Source organism: Sceloporus occidentalis, unplaced genomic scaffold, assembly GCF_023333645.1.
Source record: "Sceloporus occidentalis isolate IW3139 unplaced genomic scaffold, rSceOcc1.0.p SCAF_72, whole genome shotgun sequence".
NCBI lineage: Eukaryota > Metazoa > Chordata > Lepidosauria > Squamata > Phrynosomatidae > Sceloporus > Sceloporus occidentalis.
Window position 1 is genome coordinate 3,967,020 of NW_028317052.1, and position 18,455 is coordinate 3,985,474.

At 37.8% G+C, this 18,455-nt stretch overlaps 1 protein-coding gene across 1 annotated transcript; it reads right to left on the bottom strand.

Annotated features, from left to right (window-relative positions):
- Positions 1–3,891: 3,891 nt before the first annotated feature.
- Positions 3,892–17,884, bottom strand: LOC149286118 (forkhead box protein N1-like). Its single transcript, XM_089494433.1, has 9 exons — positions 17,768–17,884; positions 16,471–16,914; positions 13,896–14,021; positions 9,105–9,232; positions 8,785–8,881; positions 6,205–6,412; positions 5,512–5,618; positions 5,106–5,301; positions 3,892–4,160 (listed from the first exon to the last, which is right to left on the bottom strand). Exons 1-9 carry the CDS (start codon positions 17,882–17,884, stop codon positions 3,892–3,894), a joined length of 1,692 nt encoding a protein of 563 aa, XP_089350559.1.
- Positions 17,885–18,455: the final 571 nt, after the last annotated feature.

Consider the following 18,455-nt stretch of genomic DNA (forward strand, 5'->3'; position numbering starts at 1 on the left):
TTATGACCACCTTTTACAACCTTGTGTTTAGCTCATTTCGGATTGACTCCATTGTGGTGGTCCAGCGGTGCATGATCTGGTTAAGCTCTCTGTTACTTGCTCCGCTTAGTTTTTGCTTTATCCGTGGAGCTGGATTGTGATCTTGCACCCAGTGCTCAGCTCGGTTTCCAGGACATTGTAGAGCAAACAACTGAGACCTGTGCTAAAGCAGCAGATGCTTCTGCTCCCTCTACTATGTCTACCAACAAACTGCGTGTTCCCTGATAAAAAGGATTTCGGTAAGCCCTGATACCCTGATTCACTTTTATGTCTTGGAAACCACTGGGCCAATGGCCATGTTAGTCTACATTCAGCCTTTGGACAAGCTACACCGTAGGCTTAACCGAGTGCAAGACCACCTGTCATCCTTGCTGCTGAGCACCAGGACATGATGTCATTTCCAGCACTCCTGAATTTACGGATGTGTGGCGATGGGCAGAGATGCACTATGGAGGCCATGAAGGTACAGTCCTCCGTAGTGTTAGTGGGCTGCTTGCCTGAGATCTGCTAACTGGCCCATTGACATCTGGCGCTACAAACTCCCTCTTTCCTTTCTTGCCTCCCTTTTCCTCTAGTTTCTTTCTTCTTTCTCAAAAAAACATTTTAGCTGCCGCCAGTAAAATTCCCACAGTCATACCCTGCCCCCAACCACACTATAACATCTGCATTAAGAGCCGCAGGTAGTACGCTAGTCTTAGTACATAGATAGTATGTTTTCAGTAAAACCAGTTAGCAAAGGCAGTATTTGGCTAAAAATGTAAAATCACTTTTTCTTTTTATTGCACTACCATTGTGAACAATAACCTAGAATTATTAATAAAAAATACTTGTTTATAATTTGTTTTGCTAAAAGAGACCAACAGGTGTACTATAAAAAAAACTTTAAAAAAAAGAAAACGCAACAAGCTTAATTTTAATGCAATGCTTTTTAGTGAAGCTTTATACAAATGTGATGTTATCATACAAAACATTGGGCGGGGGGGGGAAGGAACACATCTTGTGCTTTGGTAATGCTAAGGGGGCTATGTACAAAGGAGAGTTAAATTGTGTTAATAATACCAAATGGAAACTCTACAATGCCTGTTACAACAATAACATTAACATTTATGTAGCACACAATGTCATAAGGCAACTGTTGCACTTGTGTGTTTCTATATAATCATGCAACCAATATTGCCGAGTAACTGATACATAATCCACAAAATGATGTCATTCTCTCCAGCACCACTTCATGGGCTACATCATAGCTGAAACAAAGCACCGGTTTAAGTGTAGAATTAGGAAAATATCCATATTTGCAATGTTTCCCAAGCTTTATTAATCTACTTGCTTTGCAGTATAAGTACATAGCGCCCTAAATATTTTGCTATTTTGGTTGGACCATATTTTTTTTGTTTGGTTTTTTTTTTAATTAGTGCAAAAGGTTTTACAATGCTGCAAAGGCATTTAGAAGGCCAGTTTCCAGCTCGCAATGGGATTTTTGCTTGTGTTCTTTTTGGGACCTGGGACTTCGTAGGAGGGCTGAACAAGTCCAGACTTCTACATTATGAAGGGCCAACCCCGATTACTGTCTTCTGCAAGAAAGCTGAGCTCTCGTTAGAGTGCAGGAGGGGGCCACCCAACATATAGTTCACTTTGAGGCTTTCTATCTCATTCTGTTAACCATTTTTTTATTGGTGTAATCCTGTATTACGGGCGTTTGAATACTGGTTGTATAATATATTTATCTAACAGTATTATCTTTTTTATCTTACAGTTAGGGCCGGACTGGCGATGATGGGGTGGTGCTGGCCCTTTAAGGCCTAATGATGTAAGTGCAGCCAACAGCTGAACATGCACGGCCACACATTACATTTTTATGCTCATGCAGCATGTGGCCAGGCATTGCCGCACCCAATCTGCTCGGAGAGTATGGGGCGCTTTTGGCCAGCGGCCTACAAGGCATTTGCTGATGTGCTAGAGTCCTACAGTTACTTGGAATACTGGTTTCCTGAATGCAAATGCAGATATGATTTGTGATCTATCTACAAAATATATATATATTCATTTATATTGCACATTGTTTAAGGGGGGAAAGGGATATTTTATATATATATGTATATTAATATATATATATATATATATATATATGCACTTATGTTAGAGATCAAACTCTAATTAAACAGAGGTGACATAACGATCATTATCAGAACAATTTGGACTATTACTGGTAAACATGTCTTAGACTTTTAATACTATCTCATTTATGATGTTCCCAGGTAGTGACATATGTTTATGTATGTTCACGGAGCTGTACAGTGTTGGATTTGGGAAGGTAAGAAATCATGTGAGAATGTGGGAAGTATTGATATATTTTTAAATTGATGTTAATTGAGAAAGCATATCTGCTCATTTGACTAGGGTCTTTTCGAAATAATCAAGCTTAACACGTATTATCTTGTGTTTTCAAATGGCTATATTGAGGAACACTTGTGAAATTGAAGGAATCGTAAATTTAATTATAAAGCATAAAATGTTGAAAAAGCTCTTTGAATGCACTGCTAAATTAACCATCTTGTCAAAACACTTTTGGGTCTGGTAATACTGCATCAATAAACATACTTAGAACGATCAGGACAAGGGTAGGCTCATCGGAATCGTAGTCCATCTGCCGATGGCCTATCCTTGGAAAAGAAAAAAAAAAATAGTTTGAAGGACAGAAAAAACCTTTTCCTTTATTATCTCCTATAGTGAAGACATCGTTATGTGAAAAGCAAACATTATTTAAAAAAGTGCAGTTAAAAATCCACCACAAAGCGATGAGTGCACAGCTAATACTTGGGAACGGCACGCTTGCTGTATCGATTGCATATCAACGTATACTGGATGCAAAAATGAATTTCTAACTGAAATGTTTTCGAGTTCCTTGAATTGACAAGTATGCAGGCCCAAACTGCACCACTATATTGCATATATTAGGACTCTGAAATTCTCTGAAATAGACATTTTGGTCTTCTTGGTGATCCACAAGTATTAGTGCTTCGTTATCATTGATGGGAGTCAAATGAGTCTTAAAATGTACATCCTTTTGTCCCTTTTTCCCTGTAGACAAGTGTCACATAAAGAGTAACCCTGGTGGCAACAAATTCTTCTGATATATGAATATTATTCATATTTCTGTGGATCTGAATTAGTTTTGTTTAACAAGTGCAGCCCGGGGAAACTGTTACTGACGCATCTAAAGCAGCGATGGTCTGTTAGTCTCAGCACAGGATTAGTTCATGGCTTCTTTAAAACATTTAAGAAATGGTCACTCGCTGTACTTTATTACAAACAGAGTATATCTTCTTATTCGCCAGAATACATTACAGTCATTTAGGTAACTAAAAGTATTAGCCTTTTGGATGACTAGCCCTTCAGTTGCCTAGATTGCTATAAAGAACCACTGATTCTGTCATCATCCCCTCCTTTCCCTATGGGATCTTATCATCAAGCCTGGCTTACCTATATACTAACCAGCCAATGCCTTACATGTGGATTTAGAGAGGATATGGGGATGTATTGTAATCATTACTTTTTCTTTCCTCACCCATCTTGAACATTTCATACTCTAGAGGCTCATTCCCTTTTTGCATAACTAATAATGTTTGCTTGTAGCTTTTATCCCGAACACAAAAATATGACAATGCTGATTGATATCGTATCAACCAATGTCATCAAAAGCCCATGTGAGAGCGAATTAAAGATCATTCTCAAACTAGGCTACTCAAGTGTAGTAGAATATTTTGTACGGTTTCTGAAGGTCTCCTTTGGCTAAGTTCACCTCAGTCCACTGAGACCAAATTATTTCCAGGTTGTCTAATAAATACTGACTTATACTATTGCAACGTGCTTGACTCCCGAAGTATTGATATATGATGACATTGCTGTATCCAGTTCCATGAATGAAGAATACACTGTAGTGAGACGGATGTCGCCTAATCCCATATGAGAAGTACTACTTGGGGTAGTAACCTCGTTGTTGTTGACACAATCCCCATTGGGAAAGAAATATTGTGGTGGAGGTGGCGTTTGAGCAGAAGAGATCAGGTTCAAAGGATCCATAGCCAGGCTGTCATCCTTTAGCTCTTCCCAAAGATTTCCTGTCAATATAAATTAAAACAATGGGTACTTAAACTCGACAGAAAGTGGAGCATATATGAATTTAAAATCAATTCTAAAGAAAACGAATTGTTATAATCATACCCGAGAAATATCTGGATTTCGCCTGAAGGCTCAGGAAGTTTGATCTGATTATTGGGCCTTTGGGTCGATGTGTTTAATCTCTGTTTTTTTTACTCCCATTCCCATTTTGAGGCTATTTAGAGCTAGGTTTATGCGGGAGGGTTTATTTACTGAATATGGATGCCCATGGTGGTAATAGATTCTGTATGTACAGTAAGGTCTGCTCAGTCTAAATTATTTTCTAAGAAAATTATGACAATGGTATCGACTTTGACTATAGAAGCTTTTGGAAAATGTTCTGCAAGGCTGTATTAAATCGTTCAAAAGTATCATTTATAAAAGTTCCTTCAGCAACCAATCTAGAGAATTCTGTATGTCCTCCAGCACAATTCAGACCAAAGAGCGTGTCGAACATCACTTGCTCAGGAGGGAACTTCAGTTTAATTAATGCTAAAAGACTACAGTCCACAATTTGTAGGTTTAGTTCCCCCTTCTGACAGCTGATTCTTAAAATGTGAGCTAAACTCCGATGCATGCTGAGGAGAATATTAATCGCTAGCTGTGTTGTAGGTAGGATGCTGTGTTTTCAGCTTGGCACCACCTTTCTAAAAAAAAATAGCCTGAATGTTGCACATCAATTGAACACTCTCCATAAAGAACAGAACATACATATGCATGAACTCATATTCAGTTAACAGTAAGACACGCAGATCAGTTATCAGTTACTACCTACTTAAATAAACGTCTGGGTACAATAATTAGCCTTTGATCGGAATCTCAAAATCATTACATGATCCGCTAAACCAACATCTAAGCATGGCATTAAATATATATGATCTTAATACGTTAAGGTATACTCATACCTTGAAGCTCAAAGTCAGTTAGAGACGGGTTGAGGGCATCAATGTCATTGCTGAGCTCCCCTTCATTCTCTTGTGTTGTTCTAGTGGGTGAATGGTCTACCAGCATCTTCATGTTGTGAAGGGGTGGAGTATGAGCAGGAATTGGAGAGTCTTGAGGGTTTATGGGCTGTTCTCCCACTTCATTGTGGTTCTCCAGGTTTGAGAATTGATTGTGTGGCATGGCATGAGGCTGTTGTATCATAGCAGGTGATATCTGTGGGTATCCATGGGGTACTGAAGAATAACATGGCGGCTCGTGACCTGCTAGTAGTTTTTTTGTGTGCAAAGACCCAGAGATATCATGCATGGATTGCAGCGATGCGGGCACCGTGGGAGAAAGAGTGGGTTCACAGAGTGTTGTCTGCATTGGCATTTGCATCGGAGCAGATGTATTTACTATTCCAACTGGGTTACAGGCCAGGAGTGAAGACCTCAGTTTCTCTGTCCTCTCTCCTATTAGCTTATCAAGGTCTTCTGGAGAGAAAAAAAAAGAATGTTACACTTCTTAAATTCTATACCAGAGCAGTGAAACTGCCATTAATTATTATATCATTTGTTGGGAAAATAGTTATTCTCTCTAACTAAACCACATGCTGGACAGAGTCTACAACAAGTCAGCTATACATACACAAGCGTATGTGCGGTCATTAAAATGATGTATAAAAAAATCCCTTTCACAACTCTCTGTCTCCCTCTTCTCAGTGTTTCACCATTCAGTTACGCTCCTTTTCTATCCACTGCTTCTCTCTTCCTCTCCCACTCCCTCTCCCCTCCTTCTCTCTTTTCCCTGCTACTTTCACTCACTCCCTCCCTTCCTTCTCTCCCCTCTTCTCTCCCCTCTCTTCCTTATCCCAATTACACATGGAGTGGGTCTGAGGGCCAACTAACGGCCAACAAATTGGTCTTTGAAGGATCTTCTAGATCACAGAATGAATACCTTAATCTACCTATACCTGTTAATTGGCTTTTTACATATCAGCATACAACTGGTTCCCTTTTAGTTATTTGAAACTCTCATTCTGTGAGAAAACATGACGGCTTCATTTTGCATTGAGCTCACCTGGCTTTGCCATGCTCTTTCTCACAGTTATTGGATCTTTTCTTTTCCATTTATGTAGCTCCTCTTGCATTTTATCAATTTTGGCAGGGTTTAGTGCCCACAGACACCCTTTTCGGGAAGAACTTCCAGATTTATTTTCAACTTTTTCAAAGCACTTGTTCAGGGAAAGGTTGTGACGAACCGAATTCTTCCAGCCATCTGGAGCTTTCTAATGAGACAAAATATATATTCTGTTTAGTTGGCTCTGCCACTAATGCTAATTAAAATCTGATACAGATGGACACAAGTATTTAACACATTAAGGGCTGCTACTAATAATGGAAATGTGATATAATCAAAATTACCCATGGGATGAAAATTCCTACATAAACAACAGGAGAATGTTTTCCTACATATGCCAAACCCTATTCATTCAGTGTTTTTTCTCTTTGCAAGAGTAGGAAAATGCTTAGCAACATAAGATATATTGGTGTATATGAGCAGTGAGTACCAGATTTGGACAATATATATATTTTTTTAATTTTAATATGTGAAGATGCCATCGCCCCATTTAAAAATAAAGGTAAAATGACCTTCAATTGTATACAACTTCATCTGCGTGCCCCTTCATGAATAACTGTGAATTCTTTGATAAATAAAAATTAACTTATGTTACTGAGACATTAAAAATATGTTTTCATGGAAGACCAAGACAATGGCACAACACAATTATACTTGGATACCTTGATGCATTGGAGACTGAAACACTAATGCTCTCCCCTGACCATGCGAATGGAGTGAAGACATCAAAGCCCATCACTCGGACACTGGGTACATGGACAACCGAGCAACAGTGATAGGACGGAACTAAATCTAAACTTATACCATAGCCTTTTATTTGTTAATTTTTTCATAAATTCGACATAGCTTGTCATTGTTTCTTGTTTGGAATTTTATGACGCTTTTATTTTATTATTTTCTTTTTTATTATAGAAAAAGGAAGTTAGTGTAAAATGTGGTTTTTATTACCAATGTAACCAATGCAGTGTTCCTTTGGAAATGTAGCATTCTTTTGGTTGCTATGGTGAAGAGGCCATATATTTTTTATGTTAAATGTCCAATTTTCATATACATGGGAAGAGAATACAAACGCATACATTGCTTATAAATCTATTTTTTTCTTCATGATATATACTAGTGTTGAATAGAAAAACAACACCAATTATCAATGGCTGTTCTAGAGACGCCATGTAAAACATCTTGGTATTTAAAGTTTTAGGAAAATCTAATAATATTACTTATGCAGCTTAACTGCTAATTTAACGTGACTGTCTACTGAAGATGGAGTTTTATTAATTAAAGTATAGCTGTAATGGGGAAAAATTAAAATCTATGCACTATATATACCGGTATTACGTATATTTGGAAAAGTCTTAATCTAATTTCCACTTGCCCTGCCCACAAATTGAGTCATGTCAATCAGAAAAATGTCATATTTCATGCATCATGTCTCTTTAGCTATGTCTGCGTCTTGATACATAATAACAGGTATATTCATCCGTCTATCATGAAGTTTCCACCCCAGATAATTACATGGAATTTTCATTTCCACTAATACACTGTTAAGTATTGGGAGGTGCTTGGATTTCAAGGAAGAAAGAAATTAACTGCAGTAATAAAATACTTTTTTTTTTATACGCCACTATACGCCACTATTTTAATGGGAGATTAAATCATTCTTATTTCTTGCACAAATGAAGATTAATGCAGCTCAACAAAAAATTTGTACTGTTTCTATAAATGTGTTTTTTACCTGCCAAGACCGAGGTAAACAATAAAACACACAGGTAAGCTGTCGAGGTAGCTGCAGCACAGAAATCTCATGTTCCCTTGTGGAATATACCTGAAAGGGTTAAGATTGTGGGGCAACAGTGGCGCAGTTTCAATAGCCGCCAATCAAATGTTCCCTGCGCATTGCGCCACTTTTACCACTTTGGATCAAGATCGCTCAATAGGTTTACATATACAAAGAGACTGCTATGGTTTTGAACTTTTCACCAAAAATCACTTTTTTATGCAAAACCCAACTGTGTCAGGCCATTTGTGGATGTTTCATCCCCAAAAAAGGTTAAAAAGGGTCAGTATGCTATGTTGATGGTCTTCAAAGTTGAAGCTTCTAATGTAATATTATACTTTAAATACCCTGCAGTTCAATTTTGCTTTAGATCCAATTTACAGGTTGACATCTGCAAAGTTAACTAGAACATACGCGTCTTTTCAGAATCTTCATTATAAAAAGGCTTTGGGGCAACATGTTATATCCATAATATCCTACAAGCTGCTGGTCTGTATTTGTCACTAACACATAGATCTAAAACATAATAAGTCTATCGTGATGACGACTTGGGACTAGCAAGGACAGACAGAAGGCTGATCTCCAGTACCCCTCATCCTCTAATTACTCTAATAGACTGAAAAACATTAGCATTAACATACGATTTGACATTAGCCTGTATAATCCTAGTTAAACACTGCCAGATCCAATTTAAATGACTTTCATTCTATGGTTTATAGGAGAAATGAATGGCGTGCTAGTCTTACCTTAAAGTAAGGAAAGTGTTCAGTCATAAAATTGTAGATCTCGCTCACAGGCAAGCTTCCAGTTTTACTGTTCTTCAAAGCCATGAATATCAGAATGCTTTGGAAATAAAGGCACATTGTCTTACATACTTTATTTCTAGAATAGATAAGCAATCAGTGTTTTTTATTATATTATTATTAATGACTTGATATGTAATGCCATGTACCACAAGTGTATTTATGGCAGTTCTATTACACCCTACAATAACCAATGGTACACACGGCCATTTCTAGACACATATATGTCAAATGTCTAATGCAGCTTTTGGCATGGCTGTTACCTGTAGGAATAGATGGGTTTAGGATACAGAGGCTGCTGGGACTCCATGCCGGCTTGGGGTGCGATCCTTTGATAAGGATAATGTGGCGTGGAAATGTATGTCACAGGGTAGCTTCCCCCGGTGGGATACTGAAATAGAAAGAAGTACATTAATAAAGGACTGCTATCTACATTTGGGGACAGCTAACACAATTTTGGGAGCACATAGAAAATAACCCATCATGATTTCAACACAGAGAGAAGCATAACACTTTTTTTGACTTTATAATCAAAATCCAAGAGCAGTTTGGCTGTAGGGGAACACCAGGGACCCCCTGGAAAAGCGATCCTCGCTCCATGTATCTATCCGCTTTTGGATCTGATTGGCTGTGCCATTACTCTAGTGTTAAAATAGCATTTACTTAAGCAAATTTATATTATGGAGTAAGTACATGCAATGTGCCAATGTTGCAAAAAATAAATCAGAGCTATGATGGCAAACACCTTGCGTATGCCTGATAATAGCCATTAGCAATAGATGTCATTGCCAGCGCCAAAGGGCACGCTAGTGCTTTACATTATGGCTCGTTTGCCAGCCGTTAAGTAAAAGTGCAGGTAGTGCATGTAGCGTGGCTCTAATGTGAGATTTGCCTGGAAATAATTAACATAATTTTATCAAATAAAATTTACGCTTGCTCAAGCCAGCCACTCTCCTTCTGTACCTGTATGTTTTAAGTTTTCATTCATTTTGTATTCTGCCCTCATTAAAGTAGTTCTATGGAAACTGCCAGACCTCTATCAATGAAATGTGATAATATTAAAAATAATAATAAAAATATTATCCTGTCTATGGAAACATCATCTTGAAAAAATACCCTTTTACCAATCAGGTAACGCAAGTCTGAGTCACCAGCATGAAAAATGTGAAATATTCAATATCATAGTGACCTTCATCAAGCTGAATTTTGTAAATTTGATTTTTTTTTTAAAACTCCACATACTTAATGACAAGCAGACTACAAAGGGATGTTTCAAAGTAAATGGTCACATTACATCATGTTTATTACTTTGAACTGAATGGTATCCTGGATATGAGGTACTTAAAATTAATATCTGTTTTACATCTAACAACAGAGACTTAACCAAAGACGTAAGCAACTCTATTTTCCTAACCATAATTTTCAAATGATAGCTAATGATTATCCATAAAAATACGAGCAAATCATGTTTCATAATTACTATATCTGTGGCATTAGCACCATTTGATCAATGAGGGTCTCGTAGATGCATTCACAAACCTGGGAGTTTACAGGTGGACTGGACTTTGGAAACCACCAACATCCCTGTACATTATGCAAGAGATCAAGACAGGTCAAGAGATCTCTTGAAAAGTGATCTACCCACCTGAATTCTACATTATGCTGACCCAGCTTGAACGAGCTGCTCACTGGAGTTGGCCTTTCATAATCTGTAGTATCTTTACTGAGCTCAAACATTTTACTCTCCTAAAAAGTCTGTGTTTGATCAATGCACCTTTCAGTCTTTCTGCTGGATCTACCACTGCTAAGTACCCACAAGACGAGATCCTATAACCCTGCAATGCTGAAGCTCTTCGAAAATAGGGTAACTTCAATACTTGAGGTCCTATAATCATAATGACTAACTTTGGCACTCGGGGTATTGTGGACAATAATTCTCAAAAAGGTCATAAAGCCACTTAAGATCAGTAATCTTAGTACAACTTGTCCAAAGCCTGGCCATCACATTAGGAAGAAAAATATTCTATCCATTGCCCATGGACCAGTGCTTGTAAAACGCCTTATTTCCAGATATTTACTTAAACAACGTGAAATTGCTTCAGAAATAAATAGCATTCAGGAAAACACTGAGAAAAGGAAGGCGGCAACTTAAAAATCTTATAAAAAATAAATAAAACTGTTAATTTATCTAGAAAGGAAAATGAAAAGGTGTGCGTGATAAATATAAAACATGCTTGGAAATCATGTGTTTAGTTGTGATGTTTAACTTTCATGCTTCAAAGGGTGCCTGCATATAAAAGTTTTATTATAGGTGGGAATAGCAGACGTGATCCCAGACTAGTTTTATGATGTAATGGTTGGCTACTGGCGCATGCGGAAGCCACTTCTACATGTTACGGGTTTGCTCAACAGCCAATTTCCCCAGTCTGTTTTTACAAAGACTAAAAATGGTAATTTCCATTAGAAACCGGGAGAATGTATCTTGGTCACTGCTCTTGGAGGTGCGTGACCTGTACAGGTAAATGAAGTGCCAGGAAGAGATCATACCCCTTACCATAAGGTAATGGCTACAAAAATATAAATACAATACGCCTGTAAATTTCCTGATCATCTGCTACTCAGTAGATCATTCTGAGGCTATGAACTCCGTGGCACAAGATGTGTTCATGTTCCTTGGATACCTTTTGAAGTATTTTACTTTTTTGTCTTTATTTTTAAATAATTACCAAATACTCATACTCCTTTTTGACCGTATGACCAGACTTTCTGTAAACAGTGGAGTCCTCTGTGATTCATATCTTGTAGGTCAGCAACGGATCTAACGGATCGTGGCATTAAACCACCGCTGAGCTTCTATTCCACCCATCAACTTCTCTATATAGAATTGCTCTATTCACATTACACAGAGTGAGGGCGTTAACTAGATAGTTTACATTGCGCTACACTGTCATGCTGAAATATTTACTTTTACTCACAGATAATGAATTAAGGAGATGACATCCAGGCTGTCACTCCTTCCGCTGGGAAGCTAAACGATGTAAGACGTAGTGTACAGGTGCTAAAAGTGTGCTAAAATGTGTACGTCTACACGTCTGCAATTAATCACATTCATTTTACGAAAAGTTTGGTCTTGCTTGAAAGACATCTGCGTGTGCTTTTTCTGGGTTCATTAAAAGGAAATTTTGTAATGTTGGTGTGAGTGATTTATAAAGGTGCCCGATATACTGTTACTAACCCATCGATGACTGCTGTTTAGGACAAGCGCCAAAGGGGCAATGTCACCGTTTAGGTATAGCTCCATGTCAAGTAGATAAGTACTTAGAAGATATATATATATATATTTGGAGTGCCTGTTTTGAATATTAGGTAGATAGGGCACTGAGAATACTGATGTCAAGTTTGCAGGACGTGGGTACATTCACTATAGTTTCACAAAAAAAAAATATATATAAAAATATTATAATTTCACAAAAATGACAGGAATGCACTTTAAAGTGCACAGAATTTGATCTATACATTAAGCTGGCTACACCAAAAAAAATACCTAGACGGTGTTGCCATAGAGATATACAGTTTGCAAGACCTAGCAATATATTGGCTATGTATTGCAGTAAATTATCTTTAGATTTAAATATTTGCAAGTCATTTCACTAATACAATTATACATCAGTTATTTTTTATGCACAGTAGAACATTATATATTTGACAGCAATTAAGTTAGTGCAAATATTTATAACGATGCAATGGCAATATAGTCTCTACGGCTAAGAGTCAAGTCCATTAAGCACATGACCATAAGAAACTTCGCAGGACCTCTCTCGCTAGTGGGAACATTCAGAACCAACCTTGAACATGTATGAATTAATCACATTATTAGTCAGAAGGGATGTTTCACAGGCTTGTAAATTCTTCCTTATTTGATCAATAATTCAGAAAAACATGCAAAAACTGCACAGACTTGATAGCGCATGTTTACCCTTTTCCTAAAATAGAAGTTTGAGCCTACATTTTATTATCATGTATGTGATGATGCCAAGGATATGTATTGCATAAAACCTTATGTACCTCTGCGTTATTACAACCTTTTATCCTATAATAAAGATGGCCCAATACATTTTAACAGGGTCAATATATATATATTGTTTTATGGTGATAGTTATCCTATTTTCAATAAAATAGAGACATTCCAAATTGTCAAGGCTCTGATCAACTTCCTAATCAGTAATATTTTTAGGGGTTCTATGTAAAAAGTTTTTCCGGTGACTTTGGACGATTCAATTCAAGTTGAGAAAGAGAGTCACTAAAGTGTATTGGGCCGATACAAGCTATAACCTTAGACTAAAGACGTCATCTCCTCTAAGGCTAATACGGCCATATGCATTTTCTTTCTTAACACACGTCGTAGAGTTCTTCTCAGCAGATGTGTTATGTTTTCTATATGGTAGGTGTCTCAAAGCTGACAGATTGACACTTTACGTGCCACAATATATTGTGCTGATTTTAAATGCATAAGAGTTAAACTGTAATTTAGAAAACATAGTGTTTTTAACACGAAGATTTATGCCCTAATGTATAGACCGTGCCTTGTGGCGGCTTGACACCTCATTGGAGAAGTCTCGTCAAAGTTTTAGTAGGGGTAGTTTGTCAAGCTGCCACTCCGCAGGTGGATATATGTTGGTAACTGTAGAGGTGAACATGTTCCGGCTAGTCCGTGTGATTCCTGAATGTTTTGTTTGCTACAGTATCAGAGGGTTATGCCAACATGCTGTCATCCAGCTGGCACCGCTCTAAGGGAGGTACCCCGTTCTTCTCCTACTTCAAGTATAATAATATCATTTGAAAAAAAATACAGTCCTCCAGATACGTCCAACGTAAACTTTCGGATGCGTTAACAAAATGACAGATTTTTCTGAAATCATAACATTTATAACGATTTTTTTTAAGCTGCGCCAACAGTTTAGAACATATCGTGAATTTGAAATGCATCTTTTTGTTTCCTATAAATATTGGCGTCATACGTTGGGGTCTTATAATAAAATGAGGTGGGGTCTTACCTGTGGAAATGTCTGTGCCGTGCAGTATATTTGCTGCGTTGGGGACTGGGACCAATACATTCTCTGTTCTTTTTCTTGTTGCCGCATGACCATAGACTGTGACTTCAGCTTGACCTCTGACCCCAGCTGAAAATTCGATAAATTTATCAAATTATTATGTTCGGGGAAAAAAATCTTTAAAGGTAGAATCGGGGCCTTGTGAAGCATTGTGGTTTTATGATTTCCCTTCTTGGCCTTCAACGAGGTTATGTAGTTGATTTTGGTGCAAAATGTTGTAAAGGGGAACTATGGCTAAATAAGATGCTTGATAACGTCTCATACCCATAAATATGGTTGCTTAACATGTCATTTTATTATTAGCTACACCTGAAGTTGTTGAACCTGTGACTCACCATAAATGTTTTTTAATATTCAGTTCCATGCATTTAATACACAATTATAACTTCTCCCAGTGACTAACAGCACAGTATGTATCTTTGTACTAATGTTACACTCATTAACCATATGAATGCTAAACATGCAATATACAGGGGTGTCCTTGATAATAATGGGGCCCTGGGCACGCACCCCCTGGTGTTTGCCCCTGGGAGTGCAGTATGGAAGAGGTGAAGGTTGGTCCATCTGCTGGCTGATACTTCTTTGTCATTATTGTGCCGTCTCGTTCTGGGCTCAGAAGAAGTCCATGCTGGTGGCGCAGACCTCCATCACAGCCTTAGTGTCTACTTGGTGACTGTTGAGGGTACCCAAGGGGCAGCTGCTGTGATTGCCCCTTATGCCCAACATTAAAGACAACTCTGGAAACATGGTCACTGTAATTTTACCTTTATTTTGGCTACACTAAGTGTTATGGTATGTATTTTATGTATACTTGCAGGGATATAGTTTACACGCAGAGTAAGCACATGCTGCCGTAAAAAGCATGCAGAGAGCGTACGCTGACACAGCCAGACAAGACACAGTTTGCATCATGAATTACGGTATTATCAGGGCTTAATTTCTGGGGCCAATCATTGTGATTTGCTTCATAGTTACAAACAACCCAAAAGTAGGAGAGAGAATGAGATATGGATACATTATAAATGACGTGAGATTGCCCACCTTCTTCATTTTGTGTTGTTCCTATTTCCCGATCAATATATTATACACTTTTTCTTCTTAACAGATTGCCTATTTTTTAATGTCTGCATATAGTGGGCTTTAACAATACACGTGGGTCTTGCTGGCAGAGTCCTTGAAGGTTTTCCTCCAGAAGTTAAGCATGAAATGTTATGAAACAGCCGTGGTAAAATAAGAAGCAAAGATCAAGCTTGAAGTGATTATAAGCTTTTATATCATATACCAGTCCGCTATCATGGGATCATGCGTTCCCCGTCACCATCACTCATACACGCCAAAGCAGAAGCCCTTATACTTGCCCCAAGAGATGCTGAAAAAGTGAAACCACCAGAATCCTCCTATCCAACAGCAGAATCCAAGAGTCAGCTGCAATAAGGCACTAAAAAGTTTTACAGGAGCGACTGATTTATGGCGACCCACCTTGGAAAATAACAGAACAAGCAACACCTCAGATTGTTTTGCACTAATGTGCAACTCCATTAACGGCAAAGATACCAAAGATACACGTTCAGTATTTATTTATTACATTTAGTTGTTTTAAAAGATGTAAAACTTGTTGGGAGTGATGGACAACTGAAATGCAGAATCCGCGTGCTTGAAAATGTTTAAATACACGGTGACAATACCATCATTTTTTCAGTATCATTTTTTAAAATTTTGAATGTCTTATATTTGTCAGGCTTTATAATAAAGTGTCCCTAAATCTCCTAATTTGTAACGGATGAGGGAACCCATTGTAAATTCTCCTACCTGTTAGGAAACTACCATATTTGCCCCTATTGACTAGAGGCCAGACACAATTTGAAAAGCAGAAATCGTTACATTTACATGTATTATAAAGGCATTTTGGAATGGGCACACCAATAACTTGTATTAATATTCAGTACAGAGTTATTAATTTTACACAATCTTCAGTCTCTACATGTTAGAGGAACGGGTAACAGGAGTGGAAAGGAAACACGGAGAAACCAAAGACTTGACTCTGGTGAAATAAAAGCTTACCTTCCTTTGGGTAGATTTCACATATTGGGGTTTATTCACTAAAGTGGGGTGAGGTTGCAGGACAGTGACCATTTCACTGCATTATGGAGGAACAGCAAGCTTCTGCTCCAAGAATTGTTAGATTTCCCTGTATAAAACATATGTGAGTGTCACCTCACTGATCTAGATTGTAACCTCGCAAGAGCTTTTTTCCCTTTTGTACCAGTATGTTATTGTGTGGGATTTTAAGTGATTTTTACTGCCTCTGATTGTCAAAGCGCTACGGGATCTGCTGGCGCTATATAAATGTAATGTAATTTATGTAGGGCCATCTCACCCCTTTTTGCAGAGAAATTTGCCAGAGATGGCCCTTTTATAAGGCATAGTGATTTCAGAGAATTGAAACCCTGCCACTTTAGTGAATAAACACCTTTAGATAGGATAGTACGGTTCGCAGTAACGTCTTAGTTAAACTCACCATTATCTGTGACCCTTCATCTTGAGCTGAGCTATATTGCAGAGTGTTGCACCATGTTGTCTCTGCTGAAATATCATGAGTGGAGAATGTTTCGGGATCAGAGGGCACACAGACATTGTCGAAGCTCTCCATTTCATCCATATTTTTGTAGGGTTTTTCTGTGAGGGATAGAGAATGAAGTGTCTCTGGGAAAACATCACTATACTGCCTCTTGTAGGGATGGTACTGGTTTCTGCTCTTCATGTACTTGTTGTAGCTTCTTTCTGTGTTGTCATCATAGCTGTACCTCCTATATTCCTCATCTGGAGAACGTTTCATCGTGAATCTCATGTTGCCGTGATCCTGAGGCGATGAGGACAGAATAGGACTCATTGAAGATTCGGAATTCTTTCTGTTGGCCTGGCTGTCAGCATCATGCGTCTGTCCTACATAGCTCACAGTGTCCTAACAACAACCAAATAACATTTATTTTACGGCATACATTTCAATAAAATACGTGTTATCACATAGGTTGGATAAAATGTATACACCATTATACAAACATGTGGGAAAGCTGCCGTTTACTTGTAAGTTGTGTCATTCTACCCACTGAACTCCTTTGCCCTCTCAAACTGCTACGTTAGTGCTTCCATTTTGCACCCGAAGGCAGTGCTGCATTCCAGAAATCCCAAATTGAATTGCCTTATCTTGTATAAAGGATGACACTAAGTTCAGTTATTATATTCCTGGAGGTCATTAAAAAAGCACCATGAAAATGTATAGCTGACTGTGCAGCTGCAGAATGAAACCAAAAAATACTCCTAGATGTGTGGGTCACCTTACAGTCAAGGTGTGCTGCAGGCAGTGAATGTACTGTAACCTCTACATAACTCCCTCAAACATTTCTGTATAGAGCAAAGTCCTATACAGAATGTTTGCTGTCTATTTTGGAAGTTGACAATTTTGTATTTAAGGCAAAAAAAAATAAAGTTTGAAGACCTATGCTATGTCCTACGAGATGAGCAACTGTGGATAAAAATATCACTTCTTAAGCATTACGAAAAACTCGAAGGCACTCGCAAGAACATTATAAATCTACGGAAAATAATCGAGAACACTAGTGATATCATACAAAGATATGGTAAATCTATTTTTTTTTTATTCAGATGCCCATATTCTTATGTATAAATTATTACAAAATTATTACAAAAGCGCATTATGGGGCTTATATATGGAGTTCCATGGTGTGCTTTAGTAACATGTTTTGTAATTAATGGATGCCCCAGGTCTTACTTAAGGTAGATAATCTTTTACGTACCATTTGTAAACAAGAAGATCCATTCTGATTCATTATTCCATCATCTGACTGGTTTATGGAAGTACATTCATTATCTAGAGATCCAGAAGCAAACTTCATATTTGATTGATCTTGCATTATCGAGGAAGGCACCAAATCCTGGCTGACCAAAAAATCTGTAAACAAATCACACGGAAGTTCTTAAAATGTAACACCCAGGAAAATTCATCTAACAAGTACAACATTGTGTACTATTAGTAAATGGACCACACATAAAAAATTATATTGGTGCAACACTAAAAAGTGATTATAATGCCATAGCAACCAACAGTCCAGTCAGCAGAAGATTCTCTTGGTAGCTATAATACCCCTTTTTAACTAGAATCAAATTTTACTCACAACACCCAAAGACTTAAGTATGCATCTCAGTTCTTGCATTCAAATCAATGGGAACAATGGCAGCTGATGAGAGCTTTTATCTAGCATTGGCTGTCACTAATGACTTCGATTTCAACTGGAGTTTTTCTCCCCTTGACTTTAATTGTAGTGAACATCTGAAAGTCATGAACAGTGTGAAAGAATGCAGCCAACAACCACATAAACCCCTCTTTACTTATATTAAACTACATAGTAAAGCCTGACTTACTATGGACACAGTGGATGGGATGATACAGTAATTCATATATCATAAATGTAAACAACATTTCGG

What these genes read in the sequence shown, in the direction of transcription:
- LOC149286118 (XM_089494433.1), bottom strand. Translation starts at nt 17,884, where the DNA reads ATGCAAGATCAATCAAATATGAAGTTTGCTTCTGGATCTCTAGATAAT. An exon ending in ATGAAGGGTCACAGATAATG is followed by an intron (nt 14,022 to 16,470) that starts GTGAGTTTAACT and finishes TCGAATTTTCAG; the next exon opens with CTGGGGTCAGAGGTCAAGCT. An exon ending in AACACTTTCCTTACTTTAAG is followed by an intron (nt 6,413 to 8,784) that starts GTAAGACTAGCA and finishes TTGTCTCATTAG; the next exon opens with AAAGCTCCAGATGGCTGGAA.